This window comes from Macaca mulatta, chromosome 15 (genome assembly GCF_049350105.2).
Source record: "Macaca mulatta isolate MMU2019108-1 chromosome 15, T2T-MMU8v2.0, whole genome shotgun sequence".
Classification (NCBI taxonomy): domain Eukaryota; kingdom Metazoa; phylum Chordata; class Mammalia; order Primates; family Cercopithecidae; genus Macaca; species Macaca mulatta.
This window is the reverse complement of record NC_133420.1, coordinates 14382239-14405723: the sequence shown is the minus strand read 5'-3', so window position 1 is coordinate 14405723 and position 23485 is coordinate 14382239. Positions and strand designations below refer to the sequence as shown.

Below are 23485 nucleotides of genomic sequence, written 5' to 3'. Positions count from 1 at the left end.
GCCATCAGCACCCTTCGACCCCTGCCAGCAGTTCCCCACCTGCTTAGAATCATGGTGACACAGACCACAGCCTGAGGCCGCCCCGGGGAGCGGGCTGGGGGTGCAGCCCCGGTTGCACAGCCTCTCCCTACAGGGTTGGGCGTAGAAGGGCTGCTCTTGCAGATGGCCACCCGGTTTTCCTTGGGGGCATCTTTGAAAACAGGATAGTGCTGACCTGTTCCGTGCGGTTTCTAACGCAGCCATTTTAAAAAGAAGGCCCAGACTTTTTTTTTTTTTTTTTTTTTTTGAGACGGAGTCTTGCTCTGTGCCCCAGGCTGGAGTGCAGTGGCGCGATCTCGGCTCACTGCAAGCTCCGCCTCCCCGGGTTCACGCCATTCTCCTGCCTCAGCCTCCCGAGTAGCTGGGACTACAGGCGCCCGCCACCTCGCCCGGCTAATTTTCTTGTATTTTTAGTAGAGACGGGGTTTCACCGTGTTAGCCAGGATGGTCTCGATCTCCTGACCTCGTGATCCGCCCGTCTCGGCCTCCCAAAGTGCTGGGATTACAGGCTTGAGCCACCGCGCCCGGCCTAGAAGGCCCAGACTTTATCCCGTCTTTCTAGGTTTGTTTCACAATGTGAAAGTTACTATTACTCTTTGTAAGTGTGCAGATGATATGTACTCATGTAGAAAACTAAGGTAAAATGGAAACAAATTTAAAAGGTAGTAATCACCCAAATGGATTCTATGATGTCCAGGACCTACTTTAAAATGTACTTCAAAATGGTGGGTTGGGTGGAGGTTCAGATGAAATGCAATTGACCACGTGGTGATCATTGTTGAAACTGATAGTGGGCTCATGGGGTTTCTTGACACCGGCCTCTGCCTGCTCTTGTGTAAGTTTGGTGTCCAACCTTAAAGAGGTAACCACTACAAATATTTTGAGAAATGTCTACCTAAAGGTGTTCTGTGCCAGCACACAGAGATAGTTCTAGAATCTCTGCTTTGTACGTGTGTGTGTGTGTTTTAAGACTTTATTTCTTTAGAGCAATTTTAGACTCAGCAAAATAAGAAGGCACAGCAATTTCTCATATGCCACCTAGCTGCCCCCACACACAGCCTCCCCCATCATCAATGTCTCAGTAGAGTGGGGCACTTGTTAAAGTGGATCCACCTACGCTGACACATCGTCACCCCATGTCCGTAGTTGACATTGGGGTTCCCTCTTGGTGTTGGACATTCTATGTGTTGGGACAAATGGAACCCTTGGCTTTAACCCCTGTGTTTTATGACAATGCCATTTGGTGAAGTCCTTTGTTCATTCACCTACATGTGGTCGAGATGCTTGTGAGCCAAAGAGTCATGCTGTATTGGGTGGCAGGACAGGTGTGTGATGGGACCTTTGCAGCCAGGCTCCTGGATGGGAGTCCCAGCTCCTTCCCAGGAGCTCTGTCTCTGGGCAAGTTTCCCAGTCCCTGTGGTTTCCGCTGCTGTATTAGAAAATGGTCCTTTCTCTGTATGATTAGTTTTGAGCATTAAATAAGTGAATCGCGTGTAAGCAGATGTCAGTGAGTGCAGCTCTTGTCCCTGTTTTGACAGTAGATCGTGTTCTTTCATGCAGCTGTGCTTTGAGTGATTTCACCATTGCCAGCTGCTGGACATTAGACTCTGTCCAGTTTTTCACTAGTTGGACAGTGCTGCACCTGACTCAGTGCACTTGTGGGGCTACCAGCCCCATGACAGGTGCCCTTTCCTGCACTCCAACCTCTAGGACCTTTTGGGCTTTCCCCAGCTTGAGAGCTGCCGGCCCCGGAGCTTCTCTGAGTTGTCATAGGCAGTTGTGGCCGCATCTCTTCCTCTGTGAATACAGGTTCCTTTAGCAGCCAGTTCTGGGGTCCTTTCCCAGCACAGACGTCCAGGGAGAGGCACACGGTGGCTGTGGGCCTTGCTAGGCTTCTGGGCTCCCTGCCTGGTCTGGTCCGGTGGGTACCTGGGATGGCCTTGGTGCTCCTGTTCTCACCTGTACTCTCTGCCCCCAGGGAAGGCTACAACAATCCCCCAATCTCCGGCGAGAACCTGATTGGCCTGAGCAGGGCCCGGCGCCCCCACAATGCCATCTTTGTCAACTTTGAGGATGAGGAGGTGCCTAAGCAGCCGCTGGAGGCTGCAGCCCAGACGTGGAGGAGAGTCTGCACTAACCCCGTGGACCGGAAGGTAGAGGAGGAGCTGAGGAAGGCAAGTCCTGCACTGCGCCCGGCCCCGGGGGCTCCAGCCTCTGTGTTGGCCTCCCGTGTTTACCCAGCTGCTCCCTGTTCCTGGCTGTGGGGTTGGCTGCATCGACCTTTCCCCATTCCTTAGTGCATGGGAACTTCTCACCTTCAGATGTTATGTCTAAAGGCCGTATCGGTATAAGTTTGACATTCCCAAGGGTGAAAATGCTTCTTAGAGTTCTTAAGAAAAATATGTGTGCATTGTTCAGTTGTGACCTCCATGTGGAGCTCTGGGATCCACTGAGCTCTTATTCATCCATTCACTCATTGCAGCAAACCCACTGGGGCACCTAGTGTGCCAGGCCCAGCACTTTCTTACCGTTAGATCTGGAGCTGTGCTGCCAGGCAGCCCGCCTTCCCTGGGCTTGCAGGTGCCGTGGAGGCCTGCATCCCCCCTGGCATGAGCATCAGGTTCATAGTGAGGCCACTGCCACCTGGAGCCCGGCTCTTCCCTTACACAGTGTGCCTGTGGGAGACCACGTGGATATCTTGTTGATTTCCAGCAGTCACTGGGGCACACTGTCCGTGGCTCCTTATTGCCCTCCAGGCACAGCCCACATTCCTGACCTGAACTGGCTTGTGAGGCCCGCTGCCCCGGTCCCCTGGCCCTCTACACTCCAGCCACGCTGACCTTTGCAGTCCTCCCCAGGCCAGGCTGTCCCCTTTACCTCTGACGATGTCCCACCTCAGGCACCTGTTCTGTAGATAGGGGCAGCATGGGGACCCTGGGACTCTAGCACATCCCCCACCCCGAGCCCTGCTCCCTGCTGTGCTGTGGGCTGTATGAGGACAGTGACCATGTCTCTTGTGGTCATTTCAGGGCCCCAGCCCCACAACTGCACTTGGCACAGGTGGGCGTGCAGCCCAGGCTTCTGAGGGACGGGGTGAGAGAGTGAGTGCAGCGGGTCCTAGGGCCACGCCCTGTGTGTCCAGCCCCTGTCCTCCATCAGCTCCTCTCTGGAGGGGCCCCTGGGGCCCAGCCCATGTTGGGGAGTTCAGGACAGAAGGGTGGAAGCTGCTGGTGCTCCTCTCATTGTCTGCCCTTGGCCTCCCCAGCTGTTTGACATCCGTCCCATCTGGTCTCGGAATGCTGTCAAGGCCAACATCAGCGTCCACCCAGACAAGCTCAAGGTCTTGCTTCCTTTCATAGCCTATTACATGGTAAGTGTCAGCTGCCTGCCCACCTGCCTTGGTTCCCAGCCATATGGTCCCTGGTCCCTGCTGTGATGTCTTAGAGCCACAGTAAGAGCAGACAACCCCCTATCCTGGCTCCCCGTCCTTCCTGCCCCACCCCCATCCTGGCATCTCCCCCGTCCTGGCACCTCCATCCTTCCTTCCCCTCTGTCCTGGTCCCCCAATCCTAGCATCCCTAAGACAGCTTATTAAAGCCAGCTGGAAAAGTTTCAGCTCGCTGAGTCCAGGACGCTCTCCACGCCTGTTGGGCTGCAGAACCCAGCCCCTGACCACAGCGGCCCCGTGTCGTCCTCCACCTGTGTTGAGTGGGGTTCAGTGGGAGGCAGATCCGTCTCTGATCTACAGGCATGTAAAGATGGATGTCATTACTGAGGTTCCCAAAGATGCTGGTGGGAAAGGGATCTTCCCCACCGTGAGGCCTCACAGAGCATTAGGGGAGGTGGCGTAAGACATGACCATGAGGGTCTGCAACAGGCAGTAGGGCACAGAAAAGACTCATTCCTCCTGCCGTGCCGGACTCTCAGCTCAGGCACATCACCTGTGCTGCTTGGCACTGGCATTTTATTTTATCTTATTTTTATTTTATTTTATTTTATTCTGTTTATTTGTTTGTTTTGTTTATTTATTTATTTATTTATTTATTTATTTTGAGATGGAGTCTCACTCTGTCCCCCAGGCTGGAGTGCAGCGGTGTGATCTCTGCACTGCAACCTCCGCTTCTGGGATTCAAGTGATTTTCCTGCCTCAGCCTCCCAAGTAGCCGGGAGTACAGGGGCACCACGCCCAGCTGATTTTCTTTTTTTGCATTTTTAGTAGAGACGGGTTTTCGCCATGTTGGTCAGGCTGGTCTCGAACTCCTAACCTCAAGTGATCCACCTGCCTCAGCTTTCCAAAGTACTGGGATTATAGGCGGGAGCCACCACGCCTGGCTGGCACTGGCTTTTTAGACATAAGCCATTCAAAAGCTCCGTTTGGGGACAGAAGACATCTCATCGATTAGGCCAGTAGTAACACGGGGCACTTAATATGTGCCAGGAACCATGATAAAGGCTCCATGGTGCTATCTCATTTAATCCTCTCCAAAACCGTCGGAGGCCAGAATCCCAGTACTTTGAGAGGCTGAAGCGGGAGAATTGCTTGCATCCAGGAGTTCAAGACCAGCCTGGGCAACATAGTGAGACCCCATCTCTACAAAAAAATTAAAAATTAGCTGGATGTGGTGGCTCATGCCTATAGTCCCAGCTACTTGGGAGGCTAAGGTAGGCGGATGGCTTGAGCCCAGGAGATTGAGGCTGCAGTGAGCCGTGATTGTGCCACAGCACTCAGCCTGGGCAACAGAGTGAGACCCTCTCTTGGAAAAACAAATAAAAGAACCCACAGGAAAGGGTGCTCCTGTTCCCTCCATCTGACAGGAAGACCAAGGTTTGGAAAGGCCACGTGCCCTCACCAAGGTGACAGGGCCTGCACGTGGCAGAGCAGGCCTGGGCATCCAGAGCCTTGTCCCCAGCTCCTGAGCTCTTCTTCCTCGGTGTAGGCTCTGCCCCACCCAGGGACCTGGGCCTTCACCTCGCCTCACATTATTCCACCTTCTCTGTCTCCAGATAACAGGCCCCTGGCGCAGCCTATGGATTCGATTTGGGTATGACCCCCGAAAAAACCCCGATGCCAAGATTTACCAAGTCCTCGATTTCCGAATCCGCTGTGGAATGAAACACGGTAAAAACTCCTGAAAGCTTTGCTTCCTGCCTTTCTCTCTGTCTTTCAGTTTCTAGCATTCTCTTTGGTAGTAAGAACATTTTCATTTGGAGAGAATATAAAAACCTTTTGCCCCCCTTGCTGAGACTCTTGGATGCAGAATGGCGTGGAAACGAAAGTCCCAGTTCTGTGCTGGCCCCACCGCTGACCGCCCCGTTTCTGAACCACAGTCCCTCATCGAGTGACCCCATGTGCCCTATGGTCCTGTGACGCAGGCCAGGCACTTGGGAGAGCATCCGTGTCCACCCCGCCTGGGAAGTGCTGGGATGCGTTGGTGACTGCAGTGGCATGCTTGGCAGCCTGGAGTTGCCCTCTCAGGAGCTGGCCCCATGGACCCAAGTCCCATCTCCAGTGTGAAGCCAGTGCTGTGTGCCGACCGGCCCTGTGCCCACCCTCCTGACATGCTTGCCCTCGCCTGCAGGTTACGCCCCCAGCGACTTGCCAGTCAAAGCAAAGCGCAGCACCTACAACTACAGCCTCCCCATCACCGTCAAGAAGACACGTAAGTGTGCCAGGTGCCTTTTGTGGGTCATGAGTGATTTGCTAAGGAAATCGGGGCACCTGGACCCAGATGGGGAGGTGGTTCCTGGGGGTCACTCCAGGGCTCTGCCGGTCATTCCTCCCCTAGGAGGGTGTGGGCAGGCAGGAGGGCAGGGCGTGGTTGGGAGAGAGACCTCCTCCGCACCCTGCACATGCCAAGCACTGCTGTTGTCCCCACGCAGCCAGCCAGCTTGTCACCATGCATGACCTGAAGCAGGGCCTGGGCCCATCGGGGACAAGTGGTGCTCGGAAACCAGCCTCCAGCAAGTACAAGCTCAAGGTGGGTGCTCCTGAGCCCCAGGAGAGAGTGGCTCCCAGGGGAGGCCAGGAATAGAGGGGAGGACCTCCCTCTCGGGACTGGGCACCCTGTAGGTGGGCTGGAGGGGTGTGGTTAGGGCAGCTCTGCCCACCAGGGCCTCGGCACCTTGCCTGCTTTTAGGACAGCCTTCAGACACTGAAGGCAAGAACTCGGTGCAAAGCCCCAGGGCTGTGTGTGTTGGGGATATCTGGCAAAAAGACAGGGAAGCCTGGTGCTGTCCTTCTGAGCTGCATGTGGCTGTCCTTCTCGAGCCCTTTGGGAGCCTGGGCCCCCACTGAGCCACATGACCACTCCTGGAATGATCGGAATTGGGCACACGCAGGAGGACAGAGCCAGAGCTGGCCATGTGGGCCGCAGCTGTGGCAGGAGCCTCACCGGCTCACGTTTTCTGTCAGTGTGATTGCCTGGCGGGGGCTGGCAGTTTCCAGAGCTGTTCCCACATTCAGGCTCCCGCAAGCCGCTCCACAGTCCTGGGGGAGGCTGAGAAGGGGTCATCCTGCACGGTGGAATCACCTGCCGAGGGAGCAGGTGGCAGAGATGAGTGCAGCAGAGACGGGTGATGTGAGGGACTTGCTTTCCCCGTGTCCGGGGGCCCCTGCCTGCTCCCCAGGTTTTTGAGATCTTTGCTGTCTTCCCAGTGAGGGGCGATCAGCCCGTGTGTGGCCTGCCTCCTCGAGGTCTCTCCTAGGAGGCCATTATCCTTACCTCTAGAACTACATGGCTGGGTACGGAAAGGAGAGAGTAAACACTCACTAAGCCCTGCTTTCCCCAGAAGAGATGTCAGGGCAGCCCATAGGGGGACATAGGGTGACAAATTAGCAGCAGTGGGTGAGGGATAAGGTCAGAGTGCAGGAAGGCACAGAGAGCAGAGCCCAGCACAAGGCTAGTGCTGGCCCCATGCCGTGGGCGCCATGGCCTGCTGCACAGGCGGGCTCGCCGTTTCCAGTGGCCCCGGAAGGGCCTGGGTGCTCCTCTGCCTCTCCTAGAGCATCCCGAGGAGTTAGACCTTGTTTTTTCCCCAGCTGCTCCCTGGCCTTCCAGCCTGTCTGCCAACCTGGTGCTGGTGACCAGTCAGCTCCCTGGAGAGACCCCATGGAAGCCTACATGGAGTGTCTAACACTGGCAGCCTCCCAGGGCTCCGGCTAACCTTCCCTGTCTCTCTCCCCCTTTTTCACCAGGACTCCGTCTACATCTTCCGGGAAGGGGCCCTGCCACCCTATCGGCAGATGTTCTACCAGTTATGCGACTTGAATGTGGAAGAGTACGTATGGGAGGGGCCCTGAGACACTGAGGGGGACCCGTGGGACCCAGGGACCAAAGTGCTCTCTGCAGCTCTTCCACTTCATGTCGGCCGTCATCTCCCGCAAGAACACTCGCCTGTCTGGGAGTTTGGTGCTGCTGAGAGCCCTGGCGTGCTGGCGGTCCTCGCAGAGGCAGTGCCCTGTAGAAAGCCTCGGCTCCAAACTGGGCAGAGACAGTTCTTGCTGTTATGTCCTTGCCCGTCTTCCACTGTCCACATGAAGGCCCCACGAGTGGTTCTCAATCCCAGGACCCATCAGACCCCAGAAACCTTTTATCGACTTGTTCTCAGTGATGTTTAAAGAATTGCAGGGGGCCGGGCGCGGTGGCTCACACCTGGAATCCCAGCACTTTGGGAGGCTGAGGCAGGCAGATCACGAGGCCAGGAGATCGAGACCACCCTGGCTAACAGGGTGAAACCCCGTCTCTACTAAAAATACAAAAAATTAGCCAGGTGTGGTGGCGGGCGCTTATAGTCCCAGCTATGTGGGAGGCTGAGGCAGGAGAATGGCGTGAACCCGGGAGGCGGAGCTTGCAGTGAGCCGAGATGGCACCACTGCACTCCAGCCTGGGTGACAGAGCGAGACTCTGTCTCAAAAAAAAAAAAAAAAAAAAGAATTGCAGGGAAAGGGCACTGGGATGGGAGGAGATGGAGATGGGAACACGTCAAATACATCTTGAAATCTGTTGAAAGCCATGGGTCACCAGAAGCACGTGCAGGGGTACACGGCCAGCTTCACGTGTGTGAGGGGGTCCGGGGAGCACACAGGTTTCGGGCCCCAGCTGGGAGCACACAGCTCGTGTTTCCAGTTCCTCTCTGTAGACTTCACTCACGGGGCTGCCTTTCTCAGTACAGCTCTGCCTCCGGTAAAAGCCAACACCGGCATCTCTTAGCAGAGACCCACCCTGGGACTTTATGTCCCACCCCTCTCCCCACCCCCAGGTTGCAGAAGATCATTCACCGCAATGACGGGGCTGAGAATTCCTGCACCGAACGGGATGGGTGGTGCCTCCCCAAGACCAGCGATGAGCTCAGGGACACCATGTCCCTCATGATCCGGCAGACCATCCGCTCCAAGAGGCCTGGTGAGAGCCGCTTGGGGTAAAGGGGGCCCAGGATGCCTGGGGATCCCCTTGGAGACAGAGGTCTCCCTAAGGGGACCCATTCCTGAGAAATGGCACCTAGGTGGCATCATCTTGCCCCTGGCCCTGGTGGGAGGGGGGCATTGTGAGCCAGAGCCCAGCCCAGGAGCCGGCATCACCCTAGCTGCCCACAGAGGCTTCCTGAGCCAAGGCCCTCGGCGCTGGGGTCTGGGGCAGGAGGGAAGCCCAGAGGGGACGGGTGCAGCAGCCCGGCACTGCCACTGGGGCCTCCACCTGACGCCCTCACACCAGCCCACGTCTTTCAGCCCTGCGAGTGCAGGCTCTGCCTCTGTCTTCTTCCTGTTCTACGGAGCCCAGCCCCTTCCTGGAACCAGGCAACCCTGGCAGGAGCGAGGGCCAGCTGCAGGGGAAGTGAAGGGGGCAGCACCTGCCAGGCAGTGGATCTGACAAGGCTGGGGAGAGTCATAAGACGCCTCCTCTCTCAGGGGACTCCTCCCAGGCTGGGGGATGGGGCATCCTGGACCCAGCCATGCCACACAGATCTGACTGAAGCAGGGGTTCTTAGTCTTGCTTGGAATCCAGATTCAGCCCCCTTTGGGAATCTAATCAAGAGTGTGGACCCTTTCCCAGAGAAAATGGCGTGTTCACTCTTGAGGGTCCCTGGGCCCTTGAAGCTGCTCGTGGCTCCCCTGCTGCAGTATTCCCCTGGGTGCCCGTTAAACTACACCTTCCCGGGGGATCTCCACCCCATACTTACCCACCAGCTTCTTCAGAGCTCAAGCTCGGACCCTTATTAGTAAACAGGCTCCCCAGAGCCTGGTGGCCTTTCTGGGGCCACCCAGCAGCCTGCATGGGACACCCATGGCCTCGTCTCCTCCGGCCCCAGCTCTCTTTTCCAGCTCAGCCAAGGCTGACGGCGGGAAAGGGCAGCTGACGTACGAGTCTGGGGAAGACGAGGAGGAGGATGAGGAGGAGGAAGAGGAGGAGGAGGACTTCAAGCCATCCGACGGCAGTGAGAACGAGATGGAGACAGAGATTCTGGACTACGTGTGACAGGGCCCAAGGCTGGGCCTTCCTGACCCGGCCAGACTGGTGTCCAGTCTAATGAGGCAGCCAGGGCTCCCCATTGCCACCCCCAGTGCCCGGAATGGCCCTAGGAGGCCCTCTGAGGAGAGCTGGAGTCCCAGCAGAGGGTGCAGCTGACCCAAGCACTGGCTATGACGTGCTGCTTGGTGCTGCCTCTTGTCCTGAGGGCTTAGGGACATCCCCAAAGGGTATGCCCTGGCTCCACCACCCATGAACCAGCCCAGCATCCAGCCAGTGAGTGGGCACCCAATGCCTCTCAGGATGAGACCAGTAAATGCCAGAGGTGGAGCTGGGCAGCTGCGGGGCCCCAGGCCACAGGCCAGTCTCACTTGGCTCTCATGACTATGGCGGTGGAGATAGTGTGGGGAGCCTGGCCCATGGTCTCAGGTGGCAAGAAGTGCCCTTGGCTCTGGATCCCAACCGTTTGACACAGCTTTGCCCACAGCCAGGCCCCTCTGGAATTGTCCTTATTAAACCAGTGTCCCGAGAAGTCTTGGTTTCTCAGTGTGAATGTTGGAGCTGCAGGGGAGTCTCTTGCTGCCTTGGGGCTTGGGCTCCCTTTGTCCCTTACTTTATTCCTTCATTCAGTGACCTCATGCTGGCAGTGCTGGCCTGTGCCCCTCACGTGTGGTCGGGTTGGGTGAGGACAGCTGGGAGGACTCCAGGCCTGGGCTCAGTTCTTCTCTAAATGAATACCTTCTGGACAAAGTCATGGGAAATGGGCCCTGCTGTCCCATGGCTTCCCAGTGTGAAACTCGTGGGTCCTGAGCCCACCGAGCCTGCCTGCCTGACCCTGCTCCCCGTGTTGCCCTTGGCCGAGGCACTTGTGTCTCCCCGAGTGCAGCAGCAGCACTCCCTCCCAGCCTGTGTGCGTGCCGAGTATTTGTTGAAGAAATAAAGTCATTTGTCCTAGAGAACGGCCCCGTTCAGGATCGACTGGTTGCCTCTGTGTAGTGCTGAACCTGCTTCTCTCCCCTGTATTTCCTGGGGACTGGTGGAGGTTCAGCCCCATTCAGGTTCAAGGTCTCTTCCTCAGCTGCATCGGTCTGCGTGCACAGGATGTCTGCTGGGCCCCTTTGTTGACACTAGGATTGACCAGCAGGTTTAGGTGTCAGGCTGATGCGTTGGTCTTTTATCTAATGGTTTTTGGGTTTCTGTGGTTTTTTTTTTTTTTTTGAGATGGTCTTGCTCTGTTGCCCAGGTTGGAATACAGTGATGCAATCAGGGCTCACTGCAGCCTCAACCTCCTGGGCTCAGGTGATCCTTCCACCTCAGCCTCCCGAGTAGCTGGAACTACAGGTTGTGTACCACCATGTCCAGATAATTTTTGAATTTTTTGTAGCGATGAGGTCTCACTAATGTTGTCCAGGCTGGTCTCAAACTCCTGGACTCAAGGCATCCCCCCGCCTCAGCCTTCCAAAGTGCTGGGATTACAGGTGTGAGCCACCACCTCCAGCGTATTTAATGGCTTTTGAACAGCTGTTGATCATTGCCTGTACTGCTTCCTTAAGAGTGCAAAATGGTGATTTTTTGAACTATATTGTTCCCCCTGTATTTAGTAGCTGGAATTCTATAAAGGAATCTTCCTCATTGTCTATTTGATTACCCTGAAATACTACTCGGACAGAAAAGGAGGGAAAATGCCTGTGTTCACCTCTAACAGTCTTCAGAACAATGAGTTAGTGCCCTGGCAAAGGCCAGTGACAGGGCAGGAAGGGGCGGAGACTGTGTTTCCTGGGCTGCCTGGTGAACTCAGATCTGTCCATTGCAGGCTTGCTTTTTCATGTCCAGCTTGTCTGTCTGCCCGGAGTCGGCCTCAGATTGGCTTCTGTAGTCTTTTGACACAACCCTTGGGTCTTGGGCACCTTCCTTACTTGTAGCCACCATGATGTTGCAGACTCCAGCCCCTCCCTGGCATTTCCTGCTGCGGACCGGCCCAACCATCCCCCCGGGGCGCACTCCTTCCTCGGTGTGACTATGATGTTTAGAGACCCCAATGTGGTCACCAGGGGTGGTGCTTGCTCTTGGGATTTCTTTACTGCTAGGACTTTGGAAGGGAGAGCCAGGAAATAAGTTTTTTTTTGTTTTGTTTTTTGCCAATTAAAAAAAAAAAAAAGTATGAGACTAGGCACGGTGGCTCGTGACTGGAATCCCAGCACTTTGGGAGGCTGAGGCAGGCAGATCACTTGAGCTCGGGAGTTCAAGACCAGCCTGGACAACATGGCGAAACCCTGTCTCTACTAAAAATACAAAAATTGGCCAGGTGTGATGGCGTGCGCCTGTAATCCCAGCTACTTGACAATCTAAAGCAGGAGGATCCCTTGAGCCCAGGAGTTCAAGACTGCAGTGAGCTGTGATTGTGCCACTGCACTGCCTGGTGACAGAGTGAGGCCCTGTCTCAAAAAGAAAAAAAAAAAAACCCAAAATCTGTGGACTCAGGTGATAATGACATGTCAGTGTGGGTTCATCCAGCGGAACAGCTGTACCCCCTGGTGGGGGCTGTTGATAATGGGGGAGACTGGGGTGGGGCGAGGACATACGGGAAGTTTTTGTAAGCTTCCTCTAATTTTGCTGTGAACCTAAAGCCGCTCTAAAAATGTATATATATAAAAAGTGGGGCCTTCCTTTCCCTCTCCCCTGCCCCTGCCCTCTCCCCCACCTCCTTCCTCTCCCTGCTGCCTGCCCTCTGCCCTCCCCTTTCCTCCTTAGCCTCTGTAAGTAACACTGCAGTGAATATCCTGGAGCACAAAGAGCCTGTCTCCCAGTTCAGAATCACCTCCTTTATGTAGAGCAGGTTCTCAGAACTAGAGTAATGGGGCAAAGGCCTGAGGCAAATGCATTTGTTCTGGGGTGCCCCAGCCACCTGCAGGCCCCTTATTCTCTGTGGCCTGCATTTGTTCTGGGGCACCCCAGCTGCCTGCAGGCCCCCTATTCTCTGTGGCCGACTCCTCCTCCCTGCCTCCTGGCCTTTCCCCAGCCTCCCTCGCCCACTAGGCCTCCTGAATTGCTGGGTACCTGCTGTGGTTGACAGACAGAGGGACAGATGTGGCTCTGCAGGTCCACTTGGTACCAGGCACCAGCCGCAGGGATGGCAGAGCAGGGGTGTGGTTGGTGTGGGAATCACAGGCTCCAAGTCTCCTGGGGGGCTGTTGGCTGGGCAGGCTCTGGCTGCCCCCACCCTGTCCCCATCACCGCAGAGTGCTGTGTGGTGACTGGAGCTGCCACTGAGTGTCTCGGTGAGGGTGACCTCACACTGGCTGAGCTTAAAGGCCCGATCAGAAGACTTTGTTCATGGTGTTCTTTCACTTGTCATAGCCTTTCCTGGCACTGGGAGTAACAGGTGTTCACAGAAAATGCGAGTGGCCTCCTCCTCCTCCACGACCTCACACGACCTTATCCCTTCCCTCCTGCTGGCCTCTTTCCCTCCCCTTCTGTCACTCTGCCTGGGTGTGCCTGGGGGCCTTGACTGGGCCCTTTCTTTCCTCAGGGAAGCCCTCAAGGTTGGGCTAGATGCCCCCCTAACCCTCCCACCCACACCATGTTCCCCTGAGCCTCTAGTCCTTCCTCCCAGGACACATCAGGCTGGATGGTAACATCTCCCCACCCTTGAGTGGGACTGCCTTGTGCTGCTCTGGGACCCACACCCAGCTTGGACTGCCCGGTCCGCAGGCCCCAGGAAAAGCTCGTACAGATAAGGTCAGTCCCATGAGTTGGGGGCCCGCAGTATGCCGCCCTCTCTGCCCCAGAATTCACGTGCTTGGTCCCCTGTGAAGCTCCTTTGGGGACCTAGGGGACAGGCAGTGCATGGAGACAAAGTATGCCCTTTTCTCTGACAGTGACACTAAGCCCTGTGAACAAACCAGAAGGCAGAGCGCTGTGCACCCTGCCCGGCCCCGCCACCCCCCTTGCCACCTGCTTCTGCTCCCAGGTAAGCAGTAACCTGCACAGGTGCACCGTGGGTTTTGGGAAAACTGGATCTCCCTGCACCAGAAGGGGTGGAGGGGAGGGGGTGTCTGTGACCTCATGAACAGGCATGTGACCTTGGCTCCGGCTCCATAAATACCCGAGGCCCAGCGGGAGGGCCACCCAGAGGCTGACGCACACCATGGGGCGCCTGCAACTGGTTGTCTTGGGCCTCGCCTGCTGCTGGGCAGTGGCCAGTGCCGCGAAGGTAAGAGCTCAGCAGAGGGGCAGGTCCTGCTCTCCTCCCCTCACTCACATCTGGAAACTTCGGGCCAGGCTGAGAAAGAGAGCCCAGCACAGCCCCAGGGCAGTTCCCGGGCACTCACCCTCATTTCTGTGGGGACAGGGGCCAGGTAAAATGAAGGATGCCCAGTTCCATTTGAATTTCCGATAAACTGCCAAGAACTGCTGGGTATGTCACATGCAATATTTGAAACACACATGGGCCGGGCGCAGTGGCTCACGCCTGTAAACCCAGCACTTTGGGAGGCCCCGGTGGGTGGATCACTTGAGGTCAGGAGTTGGAGACCAGCCTGGCCAACATGGTGAAACCCTATCTCTACTAAAAATAAAAATGTTAGTTGCGCATGGTGGTGGGTGCCTGTAATGCCAGCTACTTGGGAGGCTGAGGCAAGAGAATTGCTTCAAGCTGGGAGGTGGAGGTTGCAGTGAGCTGAGATCACGCCACTGCACTCCAGCCTGGGTGATGGAGCAAGACTCTGTCTCAAAAGTATAAAAGAAAAAGAAAAAAATGAAACATACTAAAAAAACAATTCGCTGTTTACCTGAAATGCAAATGTCATTGGGCCTCTTGAATTTGCATTTGCTCAGCCTGGTGATCCCACCTACCAAGCTCTCTGATGGACACTGTTGCCGTTTTACAGAAGGGGAAGCAGGCCAGGGGCAGGGAGTGTGGAGAGCAGGCAGTCGGGGCAGAGAGAGGCAGGCAGGCAGCCCAGCATCGCACAGCTGCTACCTCCTACTCCTGAGCAGGAACCTGAGAGCTGGGCTATTCCACACCGGGTCCGGGTCCCTTCAGAGGGAGAGCCGGCAGGCAGGAGCTCTCTCGAGCATCCATAAAATCCGCCCTCTCTGCCTGTGAGGGGGAAGCCACAGAAACCTGTCAGCGCCCGGCCCAGTCCCTGCCCCCAGCAGGACTCACACAGGGGACCCCAGATGCCTACCACGCTGTTCTCGTGCCTGCTCTCTCAGGCCCTGGGGTCTCCTCTCTCCACCCCCACTGCCTGCTCTCCACACTCTCTGGCCCTGGGACCTGGAGGTTTGGGCAGTGATCCTGGGCTCCTCACTCAAAGGAGAGGTCAACCTCTTCTTGGGCGAGCTCTTCTTGGGGTGCTGAGAGGCCTTCGGCAGGTCAGCACGACCCCTCCCCATTCCCCCACCCTGAGGCCCTCAGGCCAGTCTCAATTGCACAGGGACACTTCTGCCAGGTGACTTCTCTACACCGCCTCCCAGAGGTGGGGCGGGGCTGGGGGGAGCTGACACGAGGAGACACGGATGCCTCGCAGGGGTTGCCCATGATGTCTGCAAGTGTTGCTTCTGGCTCCTTCCCTCCCGTTCCAACCGCCCCACTCTCCCACCCCGGTGTGGCAGGGGCCCATCAGCCTAGACTTCAGAGGGCTGCTGGGACCCTAGCTGGACCTGAGGGTGTAGGGCCACCCTGCCCTTCCCCACCTGGAGCCTGGCACAGGTGAGAGCCAGCAAGCAACCACCGGCTGCCAGCATGCACCATAGGCAGGAGGAGCTGCTGCCCAAGATGGACAGGAAGTGGCTCTGGGGCAGACAGTTGCCTCTCAACAGGGTGACTTCAAGCCCAAAAGCTGCCCAGTCTCCGTTCCCTCAGGGACAGAGGGTGGATGAGCACCAACCTCCAGGACCCTCGTGGGGATGGACAGTTTGGTGCACAGAGGCAGTTCTCATGGCACAGGGAAGCGTGGTGGGGGGTGGGGGGGTCCCTGGGGGGGGGGTTCTTTACCAGCAGGGGGCACAGGAGCTGTGGGGACTTGGGTATGGGGACATCGACTTTGTGCCCAGCCAGCTAGGCCCTGTGCAGGGAGACAGGAGGAGGGAAATGCAGACCCCACCCCTCAGGAAGGAGGAAGGTTGGTGTGAAACATCCCGGGTACACTGAGCATTGGGTACGCTCCTGCCTGAGCTCCTGCCTGTTGCTCATCCTCCACATGGGCGTGGGGAAACAGGATCGGAGTCAAAGCTGGGCGGCCACAGCCTGAACCCAAACCTCCATCGCACCTCTTGGCAGGCTTCCCTAGTGGGAACACTGGTCGAACCGGTTTCCTCTATGATTCTGGGAGCAGGACACCCCCAGGGATAAGGAGGGGAAGAGGAATCCTCAAGCCCTGAGCAGTGCGGGGCAGAGGGTGCTGTCTGCGTCTCCTGGGCAGAGCTGTCCTGCTTCGAAGCTGTCTTTGCCTCTGGGCACCCAGTGTTGGCTTGCCTTGCCCGCTCTGGATTCAGGCCGATGGGGCCTGAGCCTGCCTGACCCTGCCCGTGTCTCCCTCCCAGCTGGGCCCCGTGTACACGGAAGGTGGGTTCGTGGAAGGCGTCAATAAGAAGCTCGGCCTCCTGGGCGACTCTGTGGACATCTTCAAGGGCATCCCCTTCGCGGCTCCCACCAAGGCCCTGGAGAACCCCCAGCCACACCCCGGCTGGCAAGGTGGGAGTGGGTGGTGCCAGACTGGCCCTGCGGTGGGGCTGGTGAGGGCGACTGCCTTCCTCATGCCAACTCCTCCTGCCACCCGCAGGGACCCTGAAGGCCAAGTCCTTCAAGAAGAGATGCCTGCAGGCCACCATCACCCAGGACAGCACCTACGGGGATGAAGACTGCCTGTACCTCAACATCTGGGTGCCCCAGGACAGGAAGCAAGGTCTGCCTGCCCCCTGCTCCCCAAGGGAAGTTCCCATGCAGCCAGAGCCGCGGATCTGCTCCTGGCTTGAGTCTGGGGCTGCAAAGCTGAACTGCCATGCAATCCCGCAGAGGGGAGAGGGGAGCGCCCGTGCCAGTCCCCCAGCCTGGGGCAGGGCCATGCCTTGGAGGGCCTCCCTGTCTCGGCCCCAGGCACCTGCTGCACAGGGACGGGGGACCAGCTGGGGAGAGGGCTAGGCAGGGCGTCTGGGGTCACCAGCCACTTCCCCATCTCAGTCTCCCGGGACCTGCCCGTTATGATCTGGATCTATGGAGGCGCCTTCCTCATGGGGTCCGGCCACGGGGCCAACTTCCTCAGCAACTACTTGTATGACGGCGAGGAGATTGCCACACGCGGAAACGTCATCGTGGTCACCTTCAACTACCGTGTCGGCCCCCTTGGGTTCCTCAGCACTGGGGACGCCAACCTGCCAGGTGCGTGGGCCTCTTCGGCCCTGAGGTGGGGCGGCCAGCTTGCTGAGTCCAGCAGGGAGATTCTCCTCAGTGCCCCTCACCCCAAACAACCAGTAGCCATCCACAGAAAGACCCAGAAGCTGGAGTAGAATCACGAGAAGCAGGAGGCCCTCAGCAGCCATAGCAAAATTAAAGATGCTGCGGAGGCCAGGAGAGGTGGCTCATGCCTATAATCCCAACACATTAGGAGGCTGACACAGGTGGATCACTTGCGCACAGAAGTTCAGGACCAGCCTGGTAATCACAGGGAGACCCCCATCTCTACAAAAAATATAAAAAATTAGCTGGGGACCAGGCGCAGTGGCTCAATCCTCTAATCCCAGCACGTTGGGAGCCCAAGGTGGGCGGATCACATGAGGTCGGGTGTTCGAAACCAGCCTGACTAACATGGAGAAACCTCTTCTCTACTAAAAATACAGAATTATCCGGGTGTGGTGGCACTTGTCTGTAATCCCAGCTACTCGGGAGGCTGAGACAGGAGAATAGCTTGAACTCAGGAGGTGGAGGTTGCCGTGATCTGAGATCGCGCCACTGCACTCCAGCCTGGGTAACAAGAGCAAAACCCCATCTCAAAAAAAAAAAAAAAACCAAAAAAAAAAAAACAAATTAGCCGGGCATGGTAGCGCATGCCTCTGGTCTCAGCTACCTGGGAAGCAGAGGCGGAAAGATCGCTTGAGCCCAGGGATTGCGGGCTGCAGTGAACCGTGGTCGTGCCACTGGGCGACAGAATGAGGCCCCATCTCAAACATAAAAGAGGCTGTGGGACAGACAGACAAACAGGCTGAAGCTGAGAGAGAAACCCGTAGAGCAGAGCCGAGTGAGAGAAAACGACACCTTGAGGCAGAGACAGCTGTGGACACAGAAGTGGCAGGACACAGACAAGAGGGACTAGGGCAGGGGCAGGAGAGGTGCATGGGCCTGACCATCCTGCTCCCCACAAACACTACCCCCTCTAGCACCCCACTGACACAACCTCCTGGGGACCCACCCCCTCCAGCACCCCACCCGACCCAGCTTCTCAGGTACCCACCATTTGCCAACCGGGGCTCTGCCGTGGCCCCAGGTCTGTTGAGGGCATTTCTGCCCCACCCACTCTGGTCTCCCCTCCTGGAGGCCAGGCCTGGGTCACTGATCTCTTGCACCCTCTCCCCTGCCCTGCCCGCAGGTAACTATGGCCTTCGGGATCAGCACATGGCCATTGCTTGGGTGAAGAGGAATATCGCGGCCTTCGGGGGGGACCCCAACAACATCACACTCTTTGGGGAGTCTGCTGGAGGTGCCAGTGTCTCTCTGCAGGTCTGGGGATCCCCGTGGGGAGGGCCTGCCCCACAGATTGGGAGGAAGCTCAAACGGGAAGGGGAGGTGGGAGGAGGAGCATGGAGCTGGGGCTGTGGTGCTGGGGTGTCCTCGGCCCAGCCTGGGGTGGGTGAAGTGGGGAGCGGCCTTGGTGACAGGATCTCTGGCTGTCGTAGACCCTCTCCCCCTACAACAAGGGCCTCATCCGGCGAGCCATCAGCCAGAGCGGCGTGGCCCTGAGCCCCTGGGTCATCCAGAAAAACCCACTCTTCTGGGCCAAAAAGGTAAACGGAGGAGGGCTGGGCAGCGTGGGGGTGGAATTGATACCCAGGTGGGGGCTGTCCTCATTTCCATTCTTTGTCTTGGACCCTGTCCTTGCCTTCCAATGGTTCGGAGCCCTGAGCACTGGCCTCACCTACCTGCCGGCCTTGCTCCTGCCCTCAGGTGGCTGAGAAGGTGGGTTGCCCTGTGGACGATACCGCCAGGATGGCCAAGTGTCTGAAGGTTACTGACCCCCGAGCCCTGACGCTGGCCTATAAGATGCCGCTGGCAGGCATGGAGTGTGAGTAGCTGCTCGGGTTGGCGCATGGGGTCTCGAGGTGGGGGTTGTGGGGGTACTGCCAGGAAGTACTCTGGGGAAGAGAAGAAGGTGCCGGAGCTGTGGTCTGGTCCTGTTGCCATCAAACTGGTGACTCCCCTCAAAGGCCCCAGCTGTAAGGGAGAAGGGGAGCCATTGTTTTTTTTTTTTTTTTTTTTTTTTTTTTTTTTTGAGATGGAGTCTCACTGTTGCCCAGACTGAAGTGCAGTGTCAGGATCTCAGCTCACTGCAACCTCTGCCTCCTGGGTTCAAGTGATTCTCCTGACTCAGCGTCCCGTGTAGCTGGGACTACAGGCACATGCCACCATGCCCAGCTCTTTTTGTTGTATGTTTAGTAGGGATGGAGTTTCACCGTGTTAGCTAGGATGGTCTCGCTCTTGGGACCTCGTGATCTGCCCGCCTTGGCCTCCCAAAGTGCTGGGATTACAGGTGTGAGCCACCATGCCGAACAATTTTTGTATTTTTAGCAGAGACAGGGTTTCACCATGTTAGCCAGGATGGTCTCGATCTCCTGACCTCGTGATCCACCCGCCTTGGCCTCCCAAAGTGCTGAGATTACAGGTGTGAGCCACCGTGCTCGGCCCCTTCTTTCTTCTTATCTCCCATGAGTTACAGACTCCCCCTTTGAGAAGCTGATGAACATTTGGGGCCCCTCCCCCACCTCATGCATTCGCATACAGTCATTTGCATACAATTTTAGGGAGATCCATAGACCCCAGACCAAGAGCCTTTGTGCTAGATGACAGTTCGTTCATTCATTCATTCATTCAGCAAACATTTAGTGAACTGCAGCACTGGGGCTTCCAGCTCCACTATTCTGTACCCCGCGAAGGCCTGGGGACCCCTTCCACAAACAGCTGTGCATGGCCGCCACACCAGCTTGCTAGGCTAACGCTCTCCCTTGCACATTCTTCTATGGCAACGTGCCATGAAGCCAAGTCATCTGCATGTTTACCTGACATGAGCTCAACTGCACAGGCTGGACACGCCCAAACAAAGCAAGCCACGCGGGCCTGCTGGAGGCAAAGCCCACTGTGCTGGGCCCAGTGACAGCCGGGCCCTGCCTGCCTCAGCAGTCGCAGGGTCCTCTAGGGGCCTGTCCGGGGGTCTGGAGGGCAATGCAGACCTCACACCATTTTTGGCTATTGGAGTGGAACCCAGCCCTGAGAGAGGGAGCTCCTTCTCCATCAGTTCCCTCAGCAGCTTCTAAGTTTCCTCCTTCCTGATTCAGGCCCAGCAAAGAGAGAGAGGAGAGGGAGGGGCTGCCGCTGAAGAGGACAGATCTGGCCCTAGACAGGGGCTGTCAGCCTGGGGATGTGTGGCAGGGCCTGGAGACATTTGTGATTGTCACGGCTGGGGAGGGGGTGCTCCTGGCACCTTGTGGGTTGAGGCCGGGGATGCTGTAAACATTCTACAGGGCACAGGATGCCCCGATGGTGCAGAATCAACCCGGCCCCAAGTGTCCTTAGATCAGAGAAGGGAGGAAATAGCCAACTCCAGCCCTGAGAGGCAAGGGGTGGCTCAGGGGACACTGGAAGGTACAAGAACCTCCTGGCTCTCCCACCCAGACCCCATGCTGTACTATCTGGGCTTCATCCCTGTCATTGATGGAGACTTCATCCCCGATGACCCCATCAACCTGTACGCCAATGCCGCCGACATCGACTATATAGCAGGCATCAACAACATGGACGGCCACTTGTTCGCCAGCATCGACATGCCTGCCATCAACAAGAACAACAAGGAAGTCACGGAGTAAGCAGGGGACACAGGACCCAGGGGCGACCCGTGCTGGAGGGCGGCCGGGAAGGCACTGGTGAGGGGGCCAGCCTGGAGAAGGAAGACACTGAGTGGAGGACTGGGAGTGAGGAAGTTAGCACCGGTCAGGGTGGGTATGCACAGGGGGAGTGTCAGTGCCTACTTGGTCCCCGCAGGGAGGACTTCTACAAGCTGGTCAGTGGGCTCACAATGACCAAGGGGCTCAGAGGTGCCAAGACTACCTTTGATGTCTACACTGAGTCCTGGGCCCAGGACCCATCCCAGGAGAACAAGAAGAAGACTGTGGTGGACTTTGAGACCGATATCCTCTTCCTGGTGCCCACCGAGATTGCCCTGGCCCAGCACAGAGCCAACGCCAAGTGAGGATCTGGGCAGGGGGTGGCTCCTGGGGGCCTTCCTGGGCTGCTGCACCTGCCAGCCGAGGCCTCGCTGTGAGTGGCTCTCAGGTGTCTGGGTTGACTGGGAAAGTGGTGCTTGAGTCCCCACCTGTGCCTGCCTCATCCACTTTGCTGAGGCCTGGCAAGACTTGAGGGCCTGTTTTTCCCTCCCAGCCTATAGGGGTTTACGAACCCCACGATCCTCTGCCCTGCTCAGCCCTGCACCCCATGGTCCTTCCCACTGGAGAGTTCTTGAGCTACCTTCCATCCCCCACACTGTGCATTGAGACGACACTGGACAATGGTTTCTATCCACTGACTCTTATGGGCCTCAACTTTGCCAATTACAAAACAGTTTCAGCCCACAGCCAGATTAAAAATCTTCATGTAATAATAGCCAATTATAATACAAAATAAGGCCAGACACAGTAGCTCACGCCTGTAATCCCAGCACTTTGGGAGGTCAAGGTGGGAGGATCACTTGAGGTCAGGAGTTGGAGACCGGCCTGGCCAACATGGCAAAACCCCATCTCTACTAAAAATACAAAAATCAGCCAGGCGTGGTGGTGCGCACCTATAATCCCAGCTACTCAGGAGGCTGAGGCAGGAGAATTGATTGACCCAGGGAGGTGGAGGTTGCAGTGAGCCGAGATTACGCCACTGCACTCCAGCAGGGGCAACAGGGTGGGACTGTGTCTCCAATAAATGAGTAGATAAATAATAAAAATAAAAAATCAGTTAGGAATACGAAAAAGATAGGAAGATAAAAGGATACCGAGAAGTCTAGGATGAAAGCTTTGCAGCAACTAAGCAATACATTTAGCTGTGAGCCTCTTTTCACTGAAGGCAAAAAGGGAAACAGTTGAGGGCCTATACCTTGTCCAATCTAATTGAAGAATGCACATGCACTTGGAGAGCAAAATATTTCTTGATACTGAATTCTAGAAGGAAGCTGCCTCACAGTGTTTTGTGGAGGTGAAGTATAAATTCAACAGAAATGGCAGAACCCATGAATCCATGAATTTGGTTCTCAGCTTTCCCTCTCCTGGGTCTGAGAAGCTCCATCTCTTCATGTGAATCCCTCAGACCCTTCCCTGCCCGCTGCCCGGGACCTCCCTCCAGGGCCAGTCTGTGGGCTGGGCGGTCCCCGGTGAGCACCCTGCCTACTTGGGTGGTCTCTCCCCTCCAGGAGTGCCAAGACCTACAGCTACCTGTTTTCCCATCCCTCTCGGATGCCCGTCTACCCCAAATGGATGGGGGCAGACCATGCAGATGACATCCAGTACGTTTTCGGGAAGCCCTTCGCCACCCCCAGCGGCTACCGGCCCCAAGACAGGACAGTCTCCAAGGCCATGATCGCCTACTGGACCAACTTTGCCAAAACAGGGTAAGGCTTGGGTTGAGAGCAGGGCGGAGGGCCGCAGCACGAGGCCCTGTTCCCTCACTTGCCAGCGGAGGGACTTTGGGCAAGTCACTTATCCTCCCCTGCATCGGAATCCATGTGTGTTTATGAGGATAAGAGCTACTGGCAGAGCCCCAAGCCCGCGCACGTGCACAGCCTGTGTCCTGTATGCGGTGAGGGGCCACGGTGCCCAGGGACAGCTCAGAGGACGGGGATGGCTCAGGCGTGCGGGTGCAGAGCAGGCCTTCAGCCCCCTGGGAGTCCCCAGCCCCTGGACAGCCTCTTCTCACTCTGCAGGGACCCCAACATGGGCCACTCGGCTGTGCCCACACAGTGGGAACCCTACACCTCGGAAAACGGCAGCTACCTGGAGATCACCAAGAAGATGGATGGCAGCTCCCTGAAGCGGGGCCTGAGAACCAACTTCCTGCGCTACTGGACCCTCACCTATGTGGCGCTGCCCACAGTGACCGACCAGGAGGCCACCCCCGTGCCCCCCACAGGTGACTCCGAGGCCACCCCTGTGCCGCCCACAGGTGACTCCAAGGCCACTCCCGTGCCGCCCACAGGTGACTCCGAGGCCACCCCCGTGCCCCCTACAGGTGACTCCGAGGCCACCCCCGTGCCCCCTACAGGTGACTCCGAGGCCACCCCTGTGCCACCCACAGGTGACTCCGAGGCCACCCCCGTGCCCCCTACAGGTGACTCCGAGGCCACTCCTGTGCCACCCACAGGTGACTCTGAGGCCACCCCCGTGCCCCCTACAGGTGACTCCGAGGCCACTCCTGTGCCACCCACAGGTGACTCTGAGGCCACCCCCGTGCCCCCCACAGGTGACTCCGAGGCCACCCCCGTGCCCCCAACGGGTGACTCTGAGGCCACCCCCGTGCCCCCCACGGGGGACTCTGAGGCCACCCCTGTACACCCCTCGGGTGACTCCGAGGCCGCCCCTGTGCCCCCTACAGAGGACTCCAAGGGGGCTCAGATGCCTGTAGTCATTAGTTTCTAGCATCCCATGAGCCTTAGTCTTAAGAGGCCGCAAGGGTGGGACCCCAGGGGCTCCCCTCCTGTCTTTAGCTCTTCCTGAATAAAACCTCATTTCCCTGTCTG

At 57.2% G+C, this 23485-nt stretch overlaps 2 protein-coding genes across 12 annotated transcripts in view; both read left to right on the top strand.

Annotated features, from left to right (window-relative positions):
* The window catches only part of GTF3C5 (general transcription factor IIIC subunit 5), a 28826-nt gene extending 16959 nt beyond the window's left edge, over nt 1-11867 (top strand). For 2 of the 8 annotated variants that reach the window (XM_077967371.1, XM_001103027.5), the window contains exons 4-11: nt 2018-2213; nt 3305-3409; nt 5044-5158; nt 5619-5699; nt 5920-6017; nt 7235-7317; nt 8299-8441; nt 9346-10035. In XM_077967371.1, coding sequence (XP_077823497.1) covers nt 2018-2213; nt 3305-3409; nt 5044-5158; nt 5619-5699; nt 5920-6017; nt 7235-7317; nt 8299-8441; nt 9346-9512 — 988 coding nt within the window. In that variant the 3' untranslated portion in view covers nt 9513-10035. Of the gene's footprint in view, nt 1-261; nt 415-533; nt 2214-3304; nt 3410-5043; nt 5159-5618; nt 5700-5919; nt 6018-6176; nt 6198-7234; nt 7703-8298; nt 8442-9345; nt 10036-10967 lie in introns of those variants that run through there. The other 6 variants (XM_077967370.1, XM_077967373.1, XR_013405353.1 and 3 more) reach the window with 6 other exon arrangements.
* Nucleotides 11619-23482, top strand: CEL (carboxyl ester lipase). Of its 4 annotated transcripts, XM_077967368.1 has the most exons (14): nt 11619-13241; nt 13382-13716; nt 16050-16200; nt 16289-16411; nt 16687-16884; nt 18089-18219; nt 18396-18503; nt 18664-18781; nt 20386-20572; nt 20752-20955; nt 22163-22360; nt 22673-22911; nt 22945-23076; nt 23110-23482. In XM_077967368.1, exons 2-14 carry the CDS (start codon nt 13651-13653, stop codon nt 23382-23384), a joined length of 2130 nt encoding a protein of 709 aa, XP_077823494.1. In that variant the 5' UTR covers nt 11619-13241; nt 13382-13650; the 3' UTR covers nt 23385-23482. The 4 variants fall into 4 exon arrangements, with proteins under 4 accessions (XP_077823494.1, XP_077823495.1, XP_077823493.1 ...); XM_077967369.1 differs by lacking the exon at nt 22945-23076 and having other exon boundaries at nt 23077-23482; XM_077967367.1 differs by having other exon boundaries at nt 22945-23482.
* The last annotated feature ends 3 nt before the right edge of the window (nt 23483-23485 follow it).